Consider the following 22,726-nt stretch of genomic DNA (forward strand, 5'->3'; position numbering starts at 1 on the left):
GTAAACTCTCTCCATGGAGGCCCTACACCACCATACGAACTTGACTGGCCTCCTTCAAAAACTATTAGGAATGTTCCCTTAACAAGCCAGGTGGGCAGTTAATCATAAGGGCCATGAGGTGTCAGAGGAAACACAGGGGAATTTATTTTCTTCTTACTCACAGAGGTGGAAATTAGAAGTCACATCTAAAGTTTGCTAAAGGATAGTCAAACTGTTGGTCTCAGCATCATTCCCAACCCCTGCCAGCTCCATATGAAACATGGACTAGATTAACCAGTGTAAGACAATGGTGCAACAGTGTTTGCACTCAAAGCTGAACCACTTTAAGTGAACTGATGCAGCATTTAGACAGACAAACCTTTGGTGAGTGAAAAAGCTTCTTTCTCCCTTTCCTTTCGATCAGACCTACCAATCCATTAGTTTAAGTCTGAGGCACAAGCACAGGTAGACCTGATTAGACCATGAACATACCAAATAGCACCCAGAACCACCCAAATATGAGCCTTTATGATTTTTGATTTGGTCATTGCATATCCACCACACACTGGGGACATTTTTAACTATACCACTGGCTCAGGTATGTCTAACAGCATAGTCAAAATAACAAGGACATCAACACAGACTGCAAAACACACCCAAGGAGTCTGGAAAATAATTGTGTGGCTAGTCTACCTTGAGCTATGAGCAGCCTTGTCTAGCTGGCTTCAAAAGGGCTTGGGAATGTCTACAGAAGGACTTGCCTTGCTGTGAATTCAAATTAGCCATACCCTCCACGTGAAAGAAAAGAGGGTAAGCTCTGCAATTGTTACAATTTTTTTGCATAGAAAAGGGGAGTGATGTTAGTCTGGAAAAAGATTCTCTGCTTGTCTACAAACTAATCCTAACAGAGCAATGATGTGATTTACTCAGATGAACGCACCCCGCTGCAGATTTGCTGAAGTCAGTGGGTACCCACAGCAGTACAAGGGAGACTATTCCTCTTGAGCAGCAGGCAAGCCTGCAGCCTACACAAACAGCAAAGCTTATTTCTTGCTGTTGAATTTTAAGTTTTAGAATTTAAAAGCGATGATTTTGAAATTAATTTGGGCACTGAAATCCCTTATGTTTCCTCTAAAAAGTCTGGTCTGATGGTTGTTTAGTTTGTTAAAAAACCCTTTATCTGGGGACAGACCAGCCCTTTGTTATATCTTTTTCCTACTTTCTGACTTTTCTTAGGACTTATTATCACTTAAAATAGACAAAATTGAACAAACTGAAAATCAGCTGGTCATTTTTTTTCCCTGCAGAGCATTTTAAAAAAGTAAAAAAAATCACAGACCTATTTTTATTTTCAAGGTCTTTTTGCTTATACAGAAATGGAAGAAAGCAAAAGGTACTGGTTTTATATTTCCCCTCTGCTTTGCTAACAGAAACAAAATTTAATTTCATTCCTATTGGGTTCAAGTCCCACAAATTGTCCCTTTTTTGGTCAAAAACATGAACTCTCTCAGGCAATTTCCAAAGAGATTTCTTCTGTTACTTCCCACCAAACATACTACTTTTCAACCAGCTATAATTAAAATCAACAGGAAGATTCCCAATGATACAAAAGGGAGTTGGATCAGGCTGAATCGCAACAATTTCAGCTAGATTTCTGAGAAAAGGATATTCTCCCTTCTGGAAAAATAAACAAATAAAAGAAAACATTTTTCATCTTTTATAGGTAAAACAGAGGACACTGCCATCCACCAGCAGTGATACGCTAAAAAATGCAAATTTTTGCTATTATTCCACTTGGAAAAATCATTGCTAGAAAATTGTGAAAAATTAGGACTCTTCTAAGTCCAACCGTTGAAAGATTTCAGAATTTTTCCTGCCAACATACAAAATATGCCCAAGGATAGGAGTGCTACTGGCTTTTACCTGGAGATGGTAGCATTTTGGAATGAACATTCACCACATCCAAAAAAAATCTATGCCTGTAAATACTCAACAAAATGCCCCCATCCTTTCCTTAAACAAATAATTTCATACAGTTATTCAGATGTAATAAGAACTTAAGAAACAAATCTGGGTTTTTTTTCAGATATAAGGTCCCAATCTTAAATATAATTGCATCCAGCCAATCTCCTATGTTCACAAAGGGCACCACTGGCTTCAGCAGAGCTCCACACAGGTTCAGGTTCTGCTTGCATGGAGTAATTACTAGATTGAGACCTATGGCAAGACTTGAGAAAAAAAATATTTTAAAAACCTCTACATTGTTCAATATACAATAGACATAATTTTCTAAATGAGTTTGGAGTCCTTTATTACAGGCCTCTAAAAATTGTTGTTAGGGTTATACATAAAAATACTAAAGTAATAAAAAAAGGTATTTTTTTTTCTGTGTTTGCTTGTTTCCTTCTATGGTACCATTAAGCTATAAATAATTTTAGGATAAAATGCCTAGATATAAATGAAACTGTTAACTGATCATGTTTGCTGATGTCCCTTTCTCACATTGCCCAAGTTGGCTCCATTAATCCAGCATCTTCTCTTGTTTCTTGCCTTCCTTTTTCTTCTTCTTGGACTCTGTCAAGATAACAATAACCATAAAAAATTAGCATCTAGCAGTCACTGCAATAAATTTAATCCAATACCCCTGAAAGTTCCCCCTGTTTTCTCTATGCACGTAAGGACCAATTTTGTTTCCTCATTATGAAAAAGGAAAGGCAAAACAGGAGGAAAAACTGAAAAAAAAAAGGAATAGCCAAGATGCGAGGGAAGATGGAAAGGGGGTGCATGTTCAGTTCAGAACCCTTCCTATCTGAGCAGCTGACCCTGCTTGGCATGCAAAGCATTGTCTCAGGAACTTGCTTCGAAAATAAGAAAACAGCAGGCAGCTCCTGAAGAAACCGGGTCATGGCTCAGTGGAGAGCTGGAAGAAAGCTTTGCACACACTACCCATACACAAACCCCTCCATTGCTTCCTTTCTATTTCATTGTTAGTCTTTGGCTTTCTTTGAATATGAGAGCAACTCCAGAGTGTGATGAGAAAGCTCACTTGTTTCATTAGCTTCTCCATTGCCAAGCCTTCCCCCTTTGTCTGGGACAAACACCTACGCACACTCGAGCGGCAACTGAAGTTTGGCCTGGAGTCATTAGAGCACGGTCTGTCCAGCCAGCTGGTAATGATAGGACACGGAAGGGACTAGGGAGCATCTGCTTCTCTGATTAATTTAGGGTAAATAAGGGAACTATGTGAAGGTACAAGTGAAAGTTTATATATTATATACTATACTAGTACTATATTATTTATATATTATACTACCATCTGCGGGATCTTTCACTGTGCTACAGGGTAGTGTGGTGTTCTACAGGCAAAGGAAATTCACAGAGGGACCTGAAAAATGAATGTGAATTAAGAAGATTAGGTACTCTTTTACCACCTGTCACCCTGAGATGGGGGGGACAACAGTTCTCCGTGGGAACGTGAATAAATCCTCATGGATACTACCACAAAACACAACACAACAGGTACTACAGAGGGATAGAAACTGAGTTTCTGTGAATTTTCCCTCTGTATCACCGAACCTCCTGGATTCTGTATTGATCGCGCTCTCTCTCACACTCTCTCTTCCCCCCCCAACACGACTTCTTCTGAAAGAAACAGCAGTATTTTATCAATCAGACCAGCACCTGAATCTGTAAAATCTATTTAGATACAGCACAAGCAGAAAGGCACTCTGCAGAGTTCAACTAAATTTACTAAAAGCAAAGAAGATGTAGGAATGTGGGCTGACTGTTAATGCGACTCTTCAATAGAGTATGTGCAGCTCACGGTAGCGGTGAAGTCACCACCATGAGAAGCTTTTTGGTCTGGAGTTGTGCAATCGCATCAGGTCTCCATTGTCAGAGACTATGCACTTTGCACTTGACTTGAGGTACCAGACAACCCACTGTTTATTCATTTGCACTTGGCCCCAGTGGGTCTATATCTGCTGCTGTTAGCAAAAGCTCAGTCCTCCCTGTTGTCTACCTTGTGACAATCTGCTTATCACCCAAGCTGCCAAACCCATCTACCTACAAAGACAAGTGATTCTGCTCCGTGCCTCAGCAGAGTAAAACCCTCATGTGTAGGATGTAATTCCTCTCACATTAAAGGTACTCACACCACCACACCTTAATCTTTCAGACAGGTAAGCTGTATTGATGCAAAGCCCATGTACTCCATGAAATGACATGCACCCCCAGAGTTGTGGCAACATAAAACAAAAAAAAAAAGAAAAAGAAAATTTCTCAAATATTTCCCAGTCCTTAGGCTCTTTTAAAAATCCTGCCACAGACACCAATACCCAGATACTGACCCATGAAACTGTTGCTGTTCATACTCTCATGCTCAAGTCTGTTCACAGCTGCCCTCCACGTGTTTTGACTATGGTCAGGCTACAGACTACAGTATCACAGAATCACAGAATCTTCACGGTTGAAAGGACCTTTGAGATCATCGAGTCCAACCACAAAAAAACCCAAACAAAAACAAAAGCCAAAAAAACCCACAAAACAACAACAACAAAAAAAAAAAACAAAAAAACAACAAACAAAAAAACCATACACAACCACACACCACACCCACCCACAAAAAGACACAAACCAACAGTCTCAGGCACTAGAGCATGCCCTGAAGTGCCATGTTTACACATTTCTTAAATACCTCCAGGGATGGCGACTCCACCACCTCCCTGGGCAGGCTGTTCCAGTGCCTGACCACTCTCAGTAAAGTAATTCTTCCTAATACCTAATCTAAACCTCCCCTGCCGCAACTTCAGACCATTTCCTCTGGTCCTGCCATTATTCACTTGGGAGAAGAGGCCAACACCCACCTCCCTACAACCTCCTTTCAGGTAGTTGTAGAGGGCAATGAGGTCCCCCCTCAGCCTCCTCTTCTCCAAACTAAACATGCCCAGTTCCCTCAACCTCTCCTCATATGACTTGTTCTCTAGACCCCTCACCAGCTTGGTGGCTCTCCTCTGGACACGCTCCAGCAGCTCAGTGTCCTTCCTGTAGTGAGGGGCCCAGAACTGAACACAGTACTCGAGGTGAGGCCTCACCAGTGCCGAGTACAGAGGCACGATGACTTCCCTACTCCTGCTGGCCACACTGCTCCTGATACAGGCCGGGATGCTGTTGGCCTTCTTGGCCACCTGGGCACACTGCTGGCTCATGTTAAGCCGGCTGTCCACCAACACCCCCAGGTCCTTTTCTGCTGGGCAGCTTTCCAGCCACTCTTCCCCAAGCCTGTAGCGTTGCCTGGGGTTGTTGTGACCGAAATGCAGGACCCGGCACTTGGCCTTATTAAACCTCATCCCATTGGCCTTGGCCTATTGATCCAACCTGTCCAGGTCCCTCTGTAGAGCCTGCTGACCCTCAAGCAGATCAACGCTCACACCTAGTTTGGTGTCATTTGCAAACTTACTGAGGGTGCACTCAATCCCCTTATCCAGATCATCAATAAAGATATTAAACAAGACCGGCCCCAAAACTGAGTCCTGAGGGACACCACTGGTGACCGGCTGCCAACTGGATTTCACCCCATTAATCACAACTGTCTGGGCACAACTGTATGTCCATGGCTAACAAAGTATAAAGTTCCTTTAAGTTCCTCCTTAAGTTCCTTTGTTCATGTTTTCTCATTGCTCAGACCATCTCTGGATATCTGTGTCATTTTCATTGTCCTCATCTTTGTTCACCCTACACTACTATTTAAACTTTTATGACACGCTATCAGGTCAGCTCACACAGTCACACTGGGATCCACGTTGCTCTCATCACTTGGTCTGCCAACACTTCCCTTCCCAGAGTGAGGCTTGACTGAAAGGGTAACCATGCCAGCAATGCCAGCACTGACACCATGCTCAAAAGCCTGACCAGTTGAGAGTACAAAACCAGTTACCTGAGAGCTAAACAATCCTATGCCCCAGCATCAGCTGTAGCCACCTACCAGTTAAATGAGGGAAAGATCCCCTATATACACTGTCAACAATAATCCCATTCCGATTCCTATTCCATACATTAAAATTATCAAAATTCAATTCACCTTAGCACAGATTGGATGCCAGACCTTCGGTTCAGCGATTTCCTGCCAGGTCTCTTCATGTGGTCCCAGTCTGCCATCAGAAACTATAGTAACCCATCAAGAAGTTCCCACTGAAACAGCCTTTTTGTGCAGTGGAGGGAACGGCTGAGGGTAGCTGTTTGCCTACTGCTCCAAGTGCGTTGTGTGTGTTAGTGCCCCGGCCAAAATGTCCTTCCATCTTCGGCATGGCTCAGCACACAGCCACACTGAGGGAAGCAGCAGCAGGAGCTATACCTTCTCCACTCTGGACTGGGCTTCCTTCACCTCAAGGAAATACCTATCTTGACCATCCCAGTGCATCCTTGTAGCAAAACAAAAGCACTGGAAGAATGAGCTACATATGCTCCAGAATATTAATGAGGATGACAAAACAGTCCTCAATTTTTGTGTCTGTTTTACAGCATACGCTTTTCCCCCTCTCTCTTATCCCCACAGTGAGAGGCTGCCTGGTGGTGCCCTTGCTCAGATGGAGGCCAGGATCCTGGAGCAGGACACATGCAAAGAGGAAATGCAGAATACCTGGCAGTCCCTGCAGAACGCAGCAACCAAGCACTGCACAGCCATCCCGCTCCCAGAGCACTTCCAGCAAGATAAAAACACCCACGCAGCATTGTACAAATAGCCCTGCAAGAGCAAACTGTGTCGATGCACACACACTGGATTATCTAATCATTCACCACGAATAACCCTATGAATAGTTGTATGCCTAAGAATTATTCACAGGATTAAAGGCTGTGTGGTCATGGATTAGCACTGGACCCATTTCTGTGGGTCCATGAAGACCGGTAACAAAAATTCCAGTGGGGATCTTAATCAAGTAAACAAATTAGTTTGATAAGCAGAACTGTCTCTATGCAATTTGGAATGGCAGCAGCCCTCTTTAAATAGTCATCTTTATTCTGGAGCCTCATTCTTACTATGCAAGCAGCAAAGGAAAGTAATTATGTCAAATAGGAGCCACATACCATTTGAAGCCACTCTTAACGTATAAGGCACAAAAGGGAGGTAATTACATTTTAATAGAAGCCAAGATTTGTAAGCCAAGATTTGCAGGTACTTATTTTCATTTGTTGAGAAGAAGGTAACAATTCACTCATGGCACTGCTGAACTCCTATATATAAATGTCAAGCAGTGTCCCCAAAAGCAATATAAATCATTCGAAATAGCAAAAGCTGTGCTGATGGAAGGTTAAAGAATTTCAACACCAGGTGTTCAGGACACAATTTTCCCAGGAACTAGCACTCAGTCCCACTGACTACAGAGGAAGGCAGGTTTTCTAAAGGGCTCTCTACCTCTCGTTGGGGCAAATTTTCTAAAGTACCTGGTTGCTATGGTGGTGCAGAGCACTTCCAAATTTTGGGGATGAAATGCCAAGCCATGTGGGAGGGAGCAGTCTTGACTTTGACAAAATCAAGGACTTCATTCCTTGGTGAAAAAAATAAAAATCACCCTAGAGAGGTTCACCCTGCTCTCTAGGAACGGAAACTGGACTATCTTGTGATTTCCGTGACTGTAGAAACAAATCTCTTGATTTCTGAAATACCCTTTAAATATGGTATTTCTTCTGCTTCCAGAGAAACAGAACATTTGACGGCCATCTAATTAGTTTTCCTGCTATTTTCCTGCCTTACATAAAGCATTTATGTATTCCAAATGAGTTTAAGAAAGAAAAACTACATTATGATAGCAATTTTGTTCCAAAATGAATTCTTCTGACAAGACTCTTTGAGAAACACACTAGTCTACTGGATGGAAAAAAAAAGCAATTCTCCACTAGCCAAACATCAGTAGAACACAACTTTCCAACGAATCAATGACATTGATATGACTTGAAATGATACCTGGACTTGCACAAAGCAGTTGCCACTGTCCTGTTCTCTACAGCTACCTGAAAGGAGGTTGTAGAGAGGTAGGAGTCAGTTTCTTCTTCCAAGTAACAGGAGATAGGACAAGAGGAAACAGCTTCAAGTTGCACCAGGGGAGGTTTAGATTGGATATTAGGAAAAATTTTTACACTGAAAGGATTATTATGCATTGGAACAGGCTGCCCAGGGAAGTGGTTGAGTCACCATCCCTGACGGTATTTAAAAAATGGGTAGACATAGTGCTTAGAGATATGATTTACTGATGGATTTTGTCAGTGTTAGGTTGATGGTTGGACTAGATGATCTGAAAGGTCCCTTCCAACCTAGACAATTCTATGACTCTATCCTTGTCTCTAAATTGAAAAGATGTGTATTTGAAAGATGGACCACTCAGTGGATAAGAAATTGGCTGGATGGTTGCACTCAAAGAGTTGTGGTCAAGAGCTGTGGTCGCTCCAAGTGGCGAGCAGTGATGAATGGCATTCCTCAGGGTTTGGTATTGTGACCAGTGCTGTTTAACATCTTTGTTGGCGATGCGGACATTGGGATTGAGTGCACCCTCAGCAAGTTTGCTGATCGCACCAAGCTTTGTGGTGTGGACGACACACTGGAGTGAAGAGATGCCATCCAGAGAGACCTGGACACACTTGAGAGTTGGGCCTGTGCAAACCTCATGAAGTTCAACCAGGCCAAGCGCAACATCCTGTAGCTGGGTCAGGGCAATCCCAAGCACAAATACAGGCTGGGCAGAGAATGGATTGAGACCAGCCCCGAGGAGAAGGACTTGGGCGTGCTGGTTGACAAGAAGCTCAACATGAGCCAGCAATGTATGCTCACAGCCCACAAAGCCAACTGCATCCTCGGCTGCATCAAAAGAAGCGTGGCCAGCAGGTCAAGCAGGACAGCGCTTCTCCAGCCTCATGAGACCGCACCTGGAGTACTGCATCCAGCTCTGGAGCCCCCAACATAAGAAGGACATGGACCTATTGGAACAAGTTCAGACAATGATCAGACGGCTGGAGTACCTCTCCTCTGAAGACAAGCTGGAAGAGTTGGGGTTGTTCAGCCTGGAGAAGAGAAGACTCTGAGGAGACCTTACAGCGGCCTTCCAGTACCCAAAGGGGGCTTACAGGAAAGATGGGGGGCTTACAGGAAAGATGGGGAGGGAGTCCTTTATCAGGGAGTGTAGCGATAGGTCAAGGGGTAATGGTTTTAAACTGAAAGAGGAGAGATTTAGATTAGAAATCAGGAAGAAATTCTTTACTGTGAGGGTGGTGAGGCACTGGAACAGGTTGCCCAGAGAAGTTGTGGATGCCCCATTCCTGGAAGTGTTCAAGACCAGGCTGGATGGGGCTTTAAGAACCTGGTCTAGTGAGAGGTGCCCCTGCCAATGCCAGGGGAATTGGAACTTGATAATCTTTAAGGTCCCTTCCAACTCTAACCATTCTATGATTCTATGACTTTAATTTTATTAATATATTACAATTTATTACATCGCCTATACTTTAGCTCTGTTTTGTTTAATGACTTTCTCTAGTTGTCTGTAAGTGTTTCTCACTTTCTCCACTCTTCCAGTCACTCCTCTCCAGCAGGTTTTGTTCTGCTTCTCACTTTGCTAAAATTCTGTGTTGGATAGACTTGAACATAAAATGGACCCAATTTAGACCTAAAGGGTGGAGCTGCACCATATAAGCCAGGAAGGCAGGCTGCAGTGTGTGTTATGAATGAGGAACAGCTAAATTTATGTCTGTAACAAACACTAAATGCATCTGACAAAGACACGGACCAAAGAGCCACTCATGGAGAAAGTTTCACTAATTTTCCTTCTCATTGGAATTGCAGGAAGAAATAAAAGCAGAACAAAAAATTAATCAAATTTATTCTAAAACTATCCACAAAGCTCTAAAACAGTTTTAGACAGTCAGAAGCCATTGACTGAACCTGACTTTTGGATGTAAGACCTAAAAAACATTCACTTTAACATCCTTACACAAAACTCGTCAGGAATTACAGGAAGTTGGTTTTTTTAAGTGGTAATTTGTTGAAACCAAGAATTTTCATCAGAAAGGTTTAATTTTGGTGATTTCCTTCATTCAAAAATTTGGGAGAAAAAGTTTCAAAACTGCCTATGCAGAGACACACACATTTTCTCGTTTTGCTAGATGGCCTATTTGTCTGAAGACAAACATCAGGAAAGTTTTTTCTCATTTTCTTGAAGTCTGAATCACACATATCTAAGCCTTAAGAGTAAGTATTTGGAAGACTGCAATGGATAAACTTTTCAAGCGAAGCCTGCTTCGCAACAGGAGACTGTTGAAGGAGTCTGGGTAACACCAAAATGATTTCCAGAAGTAGCTCACTTTGCTCTTCTGTTTGCTTCTTCATTTCATCTGCCTCTGGTACGTTTGTGCTGCTGCTTCTGTAGGGTATGGACTTTCTTACTGTTCTTTGTCATATTCTGTGCTCAGCACAAGAGGGACCCAGTCCCAGCTGGCTCTTCAGCCCTCTGTCTACGCTGTACACAAGATCCCTCTTAATGCCAGTGAGACAGGTGCAGGCACAAACTGATACATTCAGAGTTTATTCTCTGCATTCACATGTCTGCAGGAGACTGCTGAAAACAAAAAGTATTAGTAATCCATTTGGAGTTTGGTATATACCTATGCAGCAAAAAGACCATACATTGAGGCAGTTTATATGTCAAACTGAGATCTATATTATATATAAAAATATAAAGATATATATTATATATAAATAGTTATTTAGCAGAAAGTTGTGACATACTGTGAATAGAGACTATTATTTAGTTAGTTTTTGAAAACCAGGCACACGCATTTCTCCGTTGTGCTTTCTGCATCTGCCCCAAATGGGATTTACCCTGAGGGCACAGGACACAGGCATGGCTTTGATCAGTGCTCCACACTCTAAAAAGTCACCTGGAAAACTTTAGCAGTAAGCACGGATAGAAGAAAAGATAAACAGATTGCAACGTGGAAAATAAGATGGAGGGATAAAGAAGGGGTAAAAAAGAAAGCTTGAAAAGAAAGGAAGTAAAGAAGTAGAAAAGGAATGGAAAGTACAGAAAGGAACTAACAGGGCGTTCTCTCTGTTTCACTGCTGGGAACAGTAACGAGTGTAAACATTTGCTGATGGCATATCTTTTATCACAGCAAATCCCACAGCTTCAGGCATTTTCATGGCTCAAGGGCACTGACTAATGCCAAGGAGGCTGGACTGCTCTTGCAAGCCAGGAAAGTGAGACAATGAGCGTGTAACAGAATTGGCACACACAAAGCTATTTAAACTTTCACCCACAAAGGTCTCTATTAAACCTAAAAGAAACTCCTGCAGGCACAAGAGGGTTAAACAAGAACATTTGTCACATCCAGTTTTCCATCTTTTGGGGCAGCATAGAAAAAAATAAACTGCAATACAAACCAGTAAAAACACCCCATGGATGTCTAGGTTTCCCATGAAACTTCCCAACCTTTTTCTTTTCAAAAGCACCTGTAAAAGCTGCAGAACAACTAAGCATCGAAAAATACTTATTTAAAAAAAAAATATATATTTCTCTTTCTCCCTCTCCAACAAACATTTTCTGCTCCTTCGAATCAGAGTTGTGTCAATCAGATTGATACTGGGTTATGATCTGATAATGTATGCAAATTGTTTATCCAAACACTATAATTTTTCAAAGGTAAAAAAGCAGCCTCAAGGGTGACTACAGTGCAAAGCCTCCAAGAAACATAGGCAATATAAGCAGTAAAAACACCATTAAAAGACATCCAAACTTTATTAGTTATGGGTTGCACTGGCAGCTTGCTAGAAGCTTGAGGCTGATCCACACTGAAACCACCATGGTGTTTTACTTCTCTTATATGGCTTACCCTTGTTCCCACTTAAATTGAGAAAAATTGTATTTCCTCATCTTATGGCAGCAAGGAGATATGTCTCAGAGCCTAAAGTTTCCAGTGAGTTTTACTTCATCTTGAAATAACAAGCCTTGTCCTCAGACTAGCAAGGGGCACAGGGAAACACAACCAAGCATTTAGTACCCAGTCTCACCCCTCTGGACCACTGTTTCTTCTCTTGGTTTTCACATTTCTCAGCTCCATAAGGCATAAATGATTCATGGCAAAACTGCCTCTCACAATGTTTATGCAGTGCTTAGTACAATGGCGCTCTTTTTCAGCGGAGGCCTCTGGGCACTCATGCAATACAAATAATCACGATGATAGCAACAATAATAACAGCCAGCTCTGCTGTTCCCACCGGGCATCCACTGCCAGTGTCTGCCCTGCAGAGCCCAGATCACTGTATTTCACTGCAGGCTCCTGGTCAGCGCCAGAGGCCATTCTTCAATAAATCTGCCTCATCCTTTACAGCAAAAGAAAAACCTCCCAATTTTGCCTCTCAGGTTTCTTTTAACTATCACAGCTGTTTCCTAATATGAGAAAATCCCTCATTTTTATATCTAATTAGTTTGAGAAGATCCTATTATTCTGCCTCCTGTAATACTAATTATTACGCTAGCTGCATGCCTGCACGACTAATGAGTTACATCAAACATGGAGAATTCTGAAACCTACAGAGGGAGTTACAACACGAGTGTGATGCCAAAACAGGAGACACCAGCATCTTTCAAACAAAAAGAAAATAACAGTCCTAACAAGTCATTTCTTCTTCTCCCCCTGCGTCCCCTCCAGCTACTCTTTAGAAGCAGACATTTTTTGTTGCTGCACAAAGACAAAGTTGAGGGAGGGCACCCCAGAAAAAGCAGATTGTCCGACGCGCACAATGGAGTGGGCCACAGGTGATCCTTTTTGTCAGTGCAGCACCCAGTTTGTCTGAGCAATGAATAGTTGCGTATCGGGACAGCAGTTCATTCAGACAACATCATTGTCGGCTCCTTGCAACAGCCAGCAGCCAAGTCCTGCTGCCAAAGCTCAGTCAGTCTGTCCTAGCAGCGCGCTGTAAGACGTCCTTGCTGCAGGTAGAAGTCGAGGCTGCCACTGGAGTGCTCAAAACCTACATGTTGTATTCTGCTCCAGGATGGGGATATACCTGCTCATTAACAGAAGCCCAGCTTCATGTTTTGACAGTAAGCTCCCTAAGACAACACAAGGTAAATCAGTGTCAAACACTTGTCTGAGATTACAAATGTCAAAACCAAAAATTCTAGTTAAAGACTGTAGTTCAGACACTCACCTTGAAGTAACATTCTGATAATTATAATTGCAGACTAGAGAAAAATGGCAGCAGCAGCAGCTACTAGTCAGAGCTTGGAGCCAAGAGTCAACAGCCCGTAGCTGAGTGCTTGGACCTGCCACTGATACTGTGTAAACCTGGAAAATCACTTAGCCTTTCTGACTTTCAATTATTACTTTTCTTTGAATTGTACTTCCTCAGTGCCAAGGAGGATTAGCTAATTGCTACCTGTAAAGATTGCTAGATAAAAGAAACAACGTAGAGCAGATTATTTATACTGCGCTAAACTCTTAAGTAAAGCTCTTCCAGTGATACGAAATTATTAAAAACACGCAGAGCACCGTCTTTCCTCCACTGCAGTAGCATGCACGCCGTGCCAAACACAGAGAACTGCACTGACACCTTCCTAGACTCTCAAATGCAACACCTGATCTGCATTACAGAGAAAGGATTACAGCCATTAACAACTCGTGTAGGTCTTGCCTTCAGGTTAGAAACCCTTCCAAACACTGCATGTAAGAAGATGAGATCTTTAGATGCCACCCCAATTATTAAAGACAACAGTGGTGCAAGCGGTGTTAACGTTTGCCAACCTTAGATGGAATTGTTCTCCTACCTGGCAAGGACTGAGCTGAGCCAGGATAAAGTAACTCATAGATCAGATATACTGTAAATTGATAAGAAGTTGGGAAGGGAGATTTGTTAAAAAGAACTAAACACAGCTGGGTGAAAAAGTTATCAGAAAGGAGTATAATTCAAAAAATGAAGGGTACATTGCAGAAAGAGCAGGCAGACTGCTTATTCTATTACATTTTATCTTAATCGGAAGAATAAATAGCTGAAAGTGCAAGAGTTATGGGGGCAGAGAGAGGAAGAATGAGAGTGATGGAAAGAGTGCAAAAAGACATAAAGCCTATCAGGCAACCCAGCTCAATAAAAATAAATTCCTCCTCTCTCAGCAGTTAAAGCAAAATGTTTCCTGAATCCTGACAATACCCCATTCTTTTACTTTCTGGCTGGCTGGAACCCGAACAACCATCAATCAAGTTTGGGTGGCCGTGAAGTAGGCCAGATGGAGTACGTCGGAAGCGTTTTCTGCTCTTCAGTGCAAGTTGGCCATTAGAGCAGCCACTCGACAGAAGTGCCTGAGTCTTTCACATCTGTCAAGATAGTTTAGGGAGACCTTGAACATCCCCGGCCTTGCAGCCACTGATTAGAATATGCAATTGTGTGTGCTAGAGAGAGGTGGCTGCCTCCGCTGGGATTTTGTGATAAAAATTATTCTTTCATCCTTTCCAGCCTTTGTGACAGGCTTTCTCATGACCTCATTTGTGTACTAAACACATAAACCATGGTGTCTGGGATATCACTGTCACGTTGCTGACAATCTCTCTGTCCAAATGCACAATATTTAAGAATGAACAATAGCTTTTATCCTGTGTTAACTATGCTTTAGCACAGCAGCCTGGGACCAAGCTATTGTTTTCCAATCTGAGAACACCTCAGCAAAGCTATAGAGAAAAGAGCTTGTCAGAAATCCAGATAAAACTAAAATTCCTGATTCATCATCTGCTCCCACCCTAAAATCCAATATACAGCAGAGTTTCTCTAGTAATTCTCCTCTTGCAAGTAGTGAGCTCCAAAATGTCCAAGTGTCACAGACTACAATCCATACTTAGAGTCAGCTGCTCAGAAGAAAAAATACCAAGACAGAGCAGCTGCTAATAAGCAAAAAATACAATTTTTTAAAATATTTTTTTTTTTTAGTTTCCAAAATAATGAGAGTGCTTCAAAAAGATTTTAAGGCTTTTCCATGAATGCTGACTAATGATAAAACAAATCCATAAGAACACTTAGATCACCAGTTTATGAGACAGGCATTGATTCCCAAGGTTAATGAATATCTCCTGGCTTAATTTAGCAGAAGTTTTGCCACAGCTCATAGAATTTCCTGGAAAATCAAAATATACTTTTATCAGCAAAATCTGCAAAATTATACCCCTTGGGATTTTTCTGCAGGTATAACTTTCCTTTCTATTAAGCATAGATCAAACTCCTATGAAACAGCAGTCATCTTCAAAATAGGTGAGAAAAGAGAGACAAAAGATCCATCCTACCAGTAAAGTAGCTGCATGTTCATGAGCTGGAAGGGTAGAAAAGCAACAGGAGAGCAGCGGTTACAGATAACATCAATTTATTTGCATTTTCCTCCAAGAACAGAGGCAGCGAGGAGGAACTCCAGACACCAAGCCACACTAAGGAAACATGTGAAGTGAAATCTGATAAACAGTACTTCATTGTATAAGCCTAGACAAAATAATCTGCCTTACCCACACACCTTCTTGGGTTCTTAACTAACCGCATTAATTAACTTCTTAAAAACATATAAGAGTTAGGGAGAATCGCAAAGTTGCAGATAGAGGAATCTGCTCCGCATGCAAGCAGTGATCAAAAGAAAAACATACTTAGGTTATTTAGTGGGTGTAGTGAACAATAAAGGAAGTATTACAATGATATTTTCTTTTTCAACACAAATCTCTAGAGGACATGCTTTAAATAATGTGTACAGTATGCTTCATCTCAAAAATGATTTTGCAATAATAGAAGGAATTTAGGTAAATCCAGTAGAGAGCATTCTTACTGTGGATAAATTGTTATACAACAAAATATTTAAGTCTGAGGTTTTAGCTTTAAAATATGATAAGTGACAAAAAGTAACAGAAGATATATAAAACTACAATTGGTTGGAGAAGCTAAATAGGGGCTTTTACTCATCCCATTTATAATATGAAATCAAAAGGAAAAGTCATGTAATGGAGGGGTTACAAAAATGACCTAATAGAAGGAAAATTTCAGGGCACACGAAAGAGGGTTAGTCAGGAAAACCATGAAAACAACCCTTTTTCTGAATATGCTGTTATTTTTCAATGCACTACTCTCAGACAGTTCACATCTGCTTTCAGTACTCCCAAACCATTGCTGTCAGAACCGTATTCCATGATGCAGCTCTTGAAGCAGACACCAGTCAGAAAGGTAACCATTTAGCCGTAGAACAGGTTCCTGTAATCAATAAGCCCCTCACTTACTATTCTGCTGCCAGAGCTCTGAAATGCCAGAGAGCCACTGCCCTGCTTCTCCAGGCCATCACAGTAGGAACGTATGGCATTTGATCAGCATTTACAGGTCTAGCTGCATATCAAAACAGACCTTACACAACACTACGTCTCAGAAAAAAATTGCTGCTTCCAAATAATGGATCACATGCTTTTTCTCTCGTAGTCTTGAGCCATTGATGTGAAGCTATGGGTGACAAGGGAGGTTAATATGTACCTACAGTCCATTCCAAGTGCTCAGACAATCATCTAGATCTTACTTCTTCTCATCTCCAAAGAATTAAATTGGGTCCTATTCTAACTATAGATTGAATACAGTTTAATTTTTTCTTTATCTAGATGTGGGTGGGGACTTACCTGCAACCTGGCATTTCCTTCACCTCAGGAAGGAAAAAAATACTCTCATTCCAGCCAATATGTCAGCACTCAGATTTTTAACTCAGAAATAAAGTTCAGTAGGGCACGACATTTCACACAGTACTGATCTGCTTGATCTAATTTCTTCCTCTAGTTCCTCCTACTGCTGCCAACACACTATCCGGTGTAGCTCCTATGTTGTTATACCCACAGATCCACAATATGGATTTCTTGTCATTAGCTCAGGGCTCAGGCAGGCTGGCCGCTCCTAATAATGCCAACAGCAGATGAATAAGCAGGTGGCCTGCAGGAAGATGCCATGAGATTTCTAACACAAATCAGGAGAGCAGAATTTCTGCCCACAGTTATTACGATCACAAACCTACATTTGTACCTATTTCTCCTTTTGTGTTCCTTCAAATCAAATGAAGTCAGCTTTTCTAATTAAGTCAAACCACGTTTGCTGCAGTCAGTGCCAGTCTGGTTTCAGTCTCAGCTATAACTCACTTATATCTAGAATCCATTAAAGTTAACTCCAATCCAGCAGTTTCACAAGCTCTGCCTTTTAAAACTATAACTTGAAAACCACTCTGTACCACCCAACAGCACTGCTCTCACAAAATGATGCTGCATCGACGCTCTGCTTTGTCTCCCTCTCCCCTCTTCTGACAGCCATTGATAGAATATACTGACTCAGCGGGAGCAGAACAAGGCAGAGGGCTACTAATGGTTCAAGCAGCAGCGGCATTCTGGCAGCACAATAGGAAGCTTCATTCAATAAACTCCCAAATGCCACTTAGGCTTGGAAACTTACTCAAAAAAAACCCCAACTGAACAAAAAAAAAGTCCTCCCCCCCAACTAATAAACAATACAATCACACAGCTCAAAGCCCTTCCTGCATTCCCATCCAGTCACTTCCATCCCCAAACGAAGACGTCTGTTGCTGCCAACTCAACCAAGTCAGCTGGGCTCTGAAAATCTAGTTGTAGCCTTTCTGCTTCAGAGCTTGCCTTTGTCTACGTGGGTTCCAGACTCAGCGCGCAGCTGATAACCCCACGGATGGTGTGCGAGGAAGACCAGTTACAGGTGTACTGACTGCGAAGCGGACAAATGCGCACACACACACAGAAAGGGTCTGCAACCTCGTCAGACTCGTGTCTCATTGCAGAAGCAGGGCAGGCCACCTGCAGCTACTCCTCAGATCGATGGCGCGCCACCATCCACAATTTGAAAATTGCTCGTCCCAGTTGCACCTGTCACTGCTAATCTCATTTATTTTTATAATTATCCAAGTATTCAGAGCCTGGTACGTGTAAACCTAGCTGCTTTTAAGCAAACAAATGCCAGGGTAGCATAGCTTGTATAATCCACTTAAAACACATTACTTCTGTATCTCAAACAAGATCTCACAGTTTTAGCTCCTACTATAAATCATCCTACACACATAACACCTGCTACTCCAACAAAAGAGTACATTAAAAGGCTTTAATGATTGGAAAGAAAATAAGTTTGTCTAAGAGACACCTGGAAACACAAACGCAGGGCATATGCTTTTCTGTGCACTAGGAATTACACTGTCATTGCATTTAAATAAGATATATACGTTCTGTGCTCTCCTTCCTGCTATCTTTGAATAAAGAATATACAACCCAAATGGTGCAGAACATCCACATATTTCAGTGTGCAGTGAGAAGAACATCCCTTCATCCCTTCAAACCTTGGGTCTGCGTGGCAAGGTTTTGGTAGTGGGAAGGCTACATGTGTGGCTTCTGTGAGAAGCTGCTAGAAAGTTCGCCTGGGTCTGACAGAGCCAGTGCCAGCCAGCTCCAAGATGGACCTGCTGCTGGCCAAGGCTGAGCCCATCAGCAACGGTGGTAGCACCTCTGTGATAACATATTTAAGAAGGGGAAAAAAAACCTGTGCAACAGCAGCCAGAAGAAGGGGGGGTGCAGGGGAATATGTGATAGTAACAACTCCAAGCAATTGCAGCCTGAGAGAGGAGTGAGGATATGTGAGAGACAACTCTGCAGACACCAAGGTCAGTGAAGAAGGAGGGGGAGGAGGTGCTCCAGGCAGTGGAGCAGAGATTCCCGTGAAGACCATAGTAAGGCAGGCTGTCCCCCTACGGCCCACGGAGGTTAACGGTGGAGCAGATATCCACCTGCAGCCCATGGAGGACCCCATGCCAGAACAGGTGGATGCCCAAAAGAGGCTGTGACCCTGTGGGAAGCCCACGCTGGAGCAGGCTCCTGGAAAGACCTGTGACCCCATGGAGAGAGGAGCCCATACTGGAGCTGGTTTTCTGGCAGGACTTGTGACCCCATGGGGGATCCACCCTGGAGCAGTCTGTTCCTGAAGGTTTGCACCCCATGGAATGACTCACATCAGAGAAGTTCATGGAAAACTGTCTCCTGTGGGAGGAACCCCACACTGGAGAAGTGGAAGAGTGTGAGGAGTCTTCCTCCTGAGGAGGAAGGAGTGGCAGTGATGAACTGACCACAACCCCCATTCCCCATCCCCCTGTGCCGCTGTGGGGGTAGGAGGTAGAGCATTTGGAAGTAAAGTTAAGCCTGGGAAGAAGGGAGGGGTGGGGGGAAGGTGCTTTAAGATTAGTTTTTATTTCTCATTACACTACTCTGATAGGATTGGTAATAAATTAATTTTCCCCAAGTCGAGCCTGTTTTGCCCATGATGGTAATTGCTGAGTGATCTCCCTGTCCTTATCTCAACCCATGAGCCCTTCATTATATTTTCTCTCCCCCTGTCCAGCTGAGGAGGGGGAGAGATAGAGCAGCTTTGGTGGGGTCAGCATCCAGCCAGAGTCAACCCACCACACCTGTCCAAAAGGAAAGCAGTCCTTTTTTCAACTAGTCATTATTTGATACCGAACAAAACCTTTATCAAGAGACATTTTTGCATGCTATTACTGGTCTGTTCCCATCAACAGATGGAGTTATGAAAAGCATCTGTACTCTAGAAGACTAAGGTTAAAATTGGAGCTCTGATCTTCAGCTTACCTCTTGTGTGCGACTATACAACTCAGGAATATTGTCTGCCTGACTGCTGAGAGATAGGAGCAGTGCAGAACTGAGAAAAGGCCATGAAAGTACAATCTGCTGTACTACTGAGTTCCCACTGAAGCACGTGGGACATCACAAATGCAGTGATTTACATGAAGTAGTGTGCAGGTCTCAACAAATGGAATTTACCTTGAGGTTTGGGTTTGGTAAGTTTCCCACAGGGCTTTGAGATTGTGACAGTCTTCTGGCAGTCAGCATTATGAAGGGCTCTCTTTAGATTCCCAGTTCGAGTCTTCAGGGCAGTATTCAAGTCACATTCTCCCCAGGCCTGGAACTGGTATTTGCACTCCGCTGCAACAAGTAAATGAATAGTAATTTTTAAAACAGAACGACCCAATGCAAAAACAAAAATGTTGAGTCTAATAGGATATCACAGACAGCCAGTGCTTGTAGACAAAAGGATCGTGAAACTGAAGAAAGGAATCTCAAGGAAACTTTAAGATAATTTTCAGTGATAATTGCAATCTTCCCCCCAAATTATTTTAAAATTTTGCACGGATATTGCATTATTGTCATATAAAAGGAAAATACATTCAACTATGAAGATACAAATAAATAAATAAATAAAAAGATTAAAAAAAAGTAACACCAGCAGTGGCAAATGTCATTCACTTCCTATATGGCTGTTCCTCAATTTGTGTGATGCAAAAGGTTACCAAATAAGGTTTGAATAGTTTCAAGAACGTAATGTGCAACTATGAACTCGTCAAGTCTGAAACTGCTGCACTGATTGCCTTGGTAAGGTCACAATGATGTCAAAGCCATACAAGAGGTTTACTGGAAAAAAGCCAAGTTTGCAAGAATAATCAGATCTGAGTCCTGGACAGACATCTTGTCCAGGGTAGATGTGACTATCTTTCTGAACTGTTACATATGAACCTTCTGAACTGAATAATATAAATGAAATACACTGGTCTTCATCCACTCTTTTCAATGCACACACTGGTAGCCACCCATGCTCCATGCTGCAAATCACACACCGCAAGTTCATGCAAAGCCTGTGTTAACCATCGCAGAGATTCACGGCTGTGAGTGAACATATGACGCTTACATGTTTGCCTTAAATAGAGTTGTATTTCAGGCATGTATCTGCCTTAAATAGATTAATATTTAGGTAGAATTAATAGATAGATATTAATATAATATCTATTTAAGGCATGTATCTGCCTTAGAGCAGATTTCAGCATGCTGCTGGAAGACTGAGTTTACAATAAGCAGGTTATATGGACTCTCTGCAGAGGAGCTGCTTTGCTCTGAAGAAGCTGCTTTCTGATGCCTTACATGTTCTAGTTCCAATGAACTCCAAATATAGGAGTAGTTCCTTCACCAAGACATTCGCAGAGCTAGGCAGAAAACACAGGCTTCCTGCTCCATACTTAAGTAAAAATCAAAGCAAACGCCTTGAGAGAGTGATGCTTACCTCCAAATTGCTTCTTCCAGTTGCAGGGAATCTTACACTTCTGAGTCTTGGTGGTTTGCTTGCACTCAGCTCCAGTGCGAGTGCCCTCGCGTGTTCCTAGTCCACAGTCACCACTGGTGGGCACACAGACGCTCCATTGCCATTCCCCACAGTCAGATTTCTTCGCCTTTTTCTCTGGATGAAGACAAGGAACCAAACCCAAGCAAGAGAAGTGGTGAGTACCCAGACCCTACATAGAAGCTCCCTAAACTTCACTAATCAGTCACAGCACCTGAAAGGGTGAACACGGAAGACATTTGTAAAACAATTGCTTCAAAAGCAAAAGGTGTGGCATCCACTTCACAGTTCTGCAGAGAGAGGTCAGCCTCTTTGACCCCAAAGCAGGGTGGATCATTCAAATTCAGTCCCAATACCACATCTACTGGTCCACTTAGATAGTCTCAAGAGGATTCTCACCTTCAGAATGGGGAATCACCTAAGAACCCTCAGGAGTCACTGACCAAAACGTGCAGGAGGGCTCTCTCAGAAAGGAAACTCCTCTGTCTCCAGTAGCTGATGGCATGCAAATATTTTCAGTTCCAACTGAAGCACTACACACCATACAGCTTAGAAATGTGTGTGTTGATGATGTGTATCAGAAGATTTGAGCACCTCCAGGAAACAGCTGTGGGATACAAACTTTTCACTTGGTATATCATGTCACATTTTATGTTAGAATATGACCAAAACTCCAAAGGCAAATTAAAAACTACATGGAGAAGTGTACTCAAAATGCTATTAATACAGATGGGCTTGTTGCTCAGGGATAAAAGTAAGGATCATGATTTCATTTAAATCCTTAAACTCAAGCCCAATGAGAAAAGACAGCAACGATATCAAACCCAAGGGTTCACAAAAATAATCAGTTAGGCCCTCAAAACATCACAAGTAACTTTGAATAACCTTACATAAAATTATCTTCCTTCTAGTTCTTGTATATTTATGTTCACATTTTCTCATATTTCCATACAGCCCCAATGGTCACAAACACCTTGTTTTTAATGGGAACACTAATTCTGATAGACTCACAAGTCATATTAACTAGTGTGTAAGTAGCTTGTAAATACTAAGACCTTAAAAAACCCACCAAAAGATGTGTTCCTTAAAAGATGTCAAAACTGGGTTTGATACATTTGAATTTTCCACCCCAGGCCTGTCTCTCCTATAATGAGGTCTGAGTTCATCACTGACAGAAAGCAATTACCGCTGGATGTCTGGCTGTCTATCTGCAGCAGCGGGTTAGTTCAATTCTTTGTCGGAGGATTTGCACATCACACAGCATTGGCGTAGCATTGTCATATACAACACTGAACGAGGAACATGATAACTGCTCTTTCATCACTCCTGTTTGGTTCTTCCGAAGTCAAGCATAAACCTATTCCCAGAGCAAATTTTAAGCTGCCTTGCAATACCCACTCTGTGATAAACTGAGGACTCCAGCCTCTGGGGCTGTCAAGCTGCCAGGTTTCATGGAAACTACTTTCTGTTTTCCTATTTAACATGTAACAACATGTCACAGCCACAAATCCCTACTCTGTATGTCAA

At 42.3% G+C, this 22,726-nt stretch overlaps 1 protein-coding gene across 1 annotated transcript in view; it reads right to left on the reverse strand.

Annotated features, from left to right (window-relative positions):
- Positions 1-489: 489 nt before the first annotated feature.
- PTN (pleiotrophin) overlaps positions 490-22,726 on the reverse strand; it is a 77,859-nt gene continuing 55,622 nt past the window's right edge. Inside the window, exons 3-5 of the mRNA XM_074168145.1 lie at positions 21,143-21,316; positions 19,852-20,013; positions 490-2,553 (exon numbers count right to left, since the gene is read on the reverse strand). Of these exons, the coding sequence (XP_074024246.1) occupies positions 2,501-2,553; positions 19,852-20,013; positions 21,143-21,316 (389 nt within the window). The 3' untranslated portion in view covers positions 490-2,500. The remainder of the gene's footprint in view (positions 2,554-19,851; positions 20,014-21,142; positions 21,317-22,726) is intronic.

This window comes from Numenius arquata, chromosome 2 (genome assembly GCF_964106895.1).
Source record: "Numenius arquata chromosome 2, bNumArq3.hap1.1, whole genome shotgun sequence".
NCBI classification, from domain to species: domain Eukaryota; kingdom Metazoa; phylum Chordata; class Aves; order Charadriiformes; family Scolopacidae; genus Numenius; species Numenius arquata.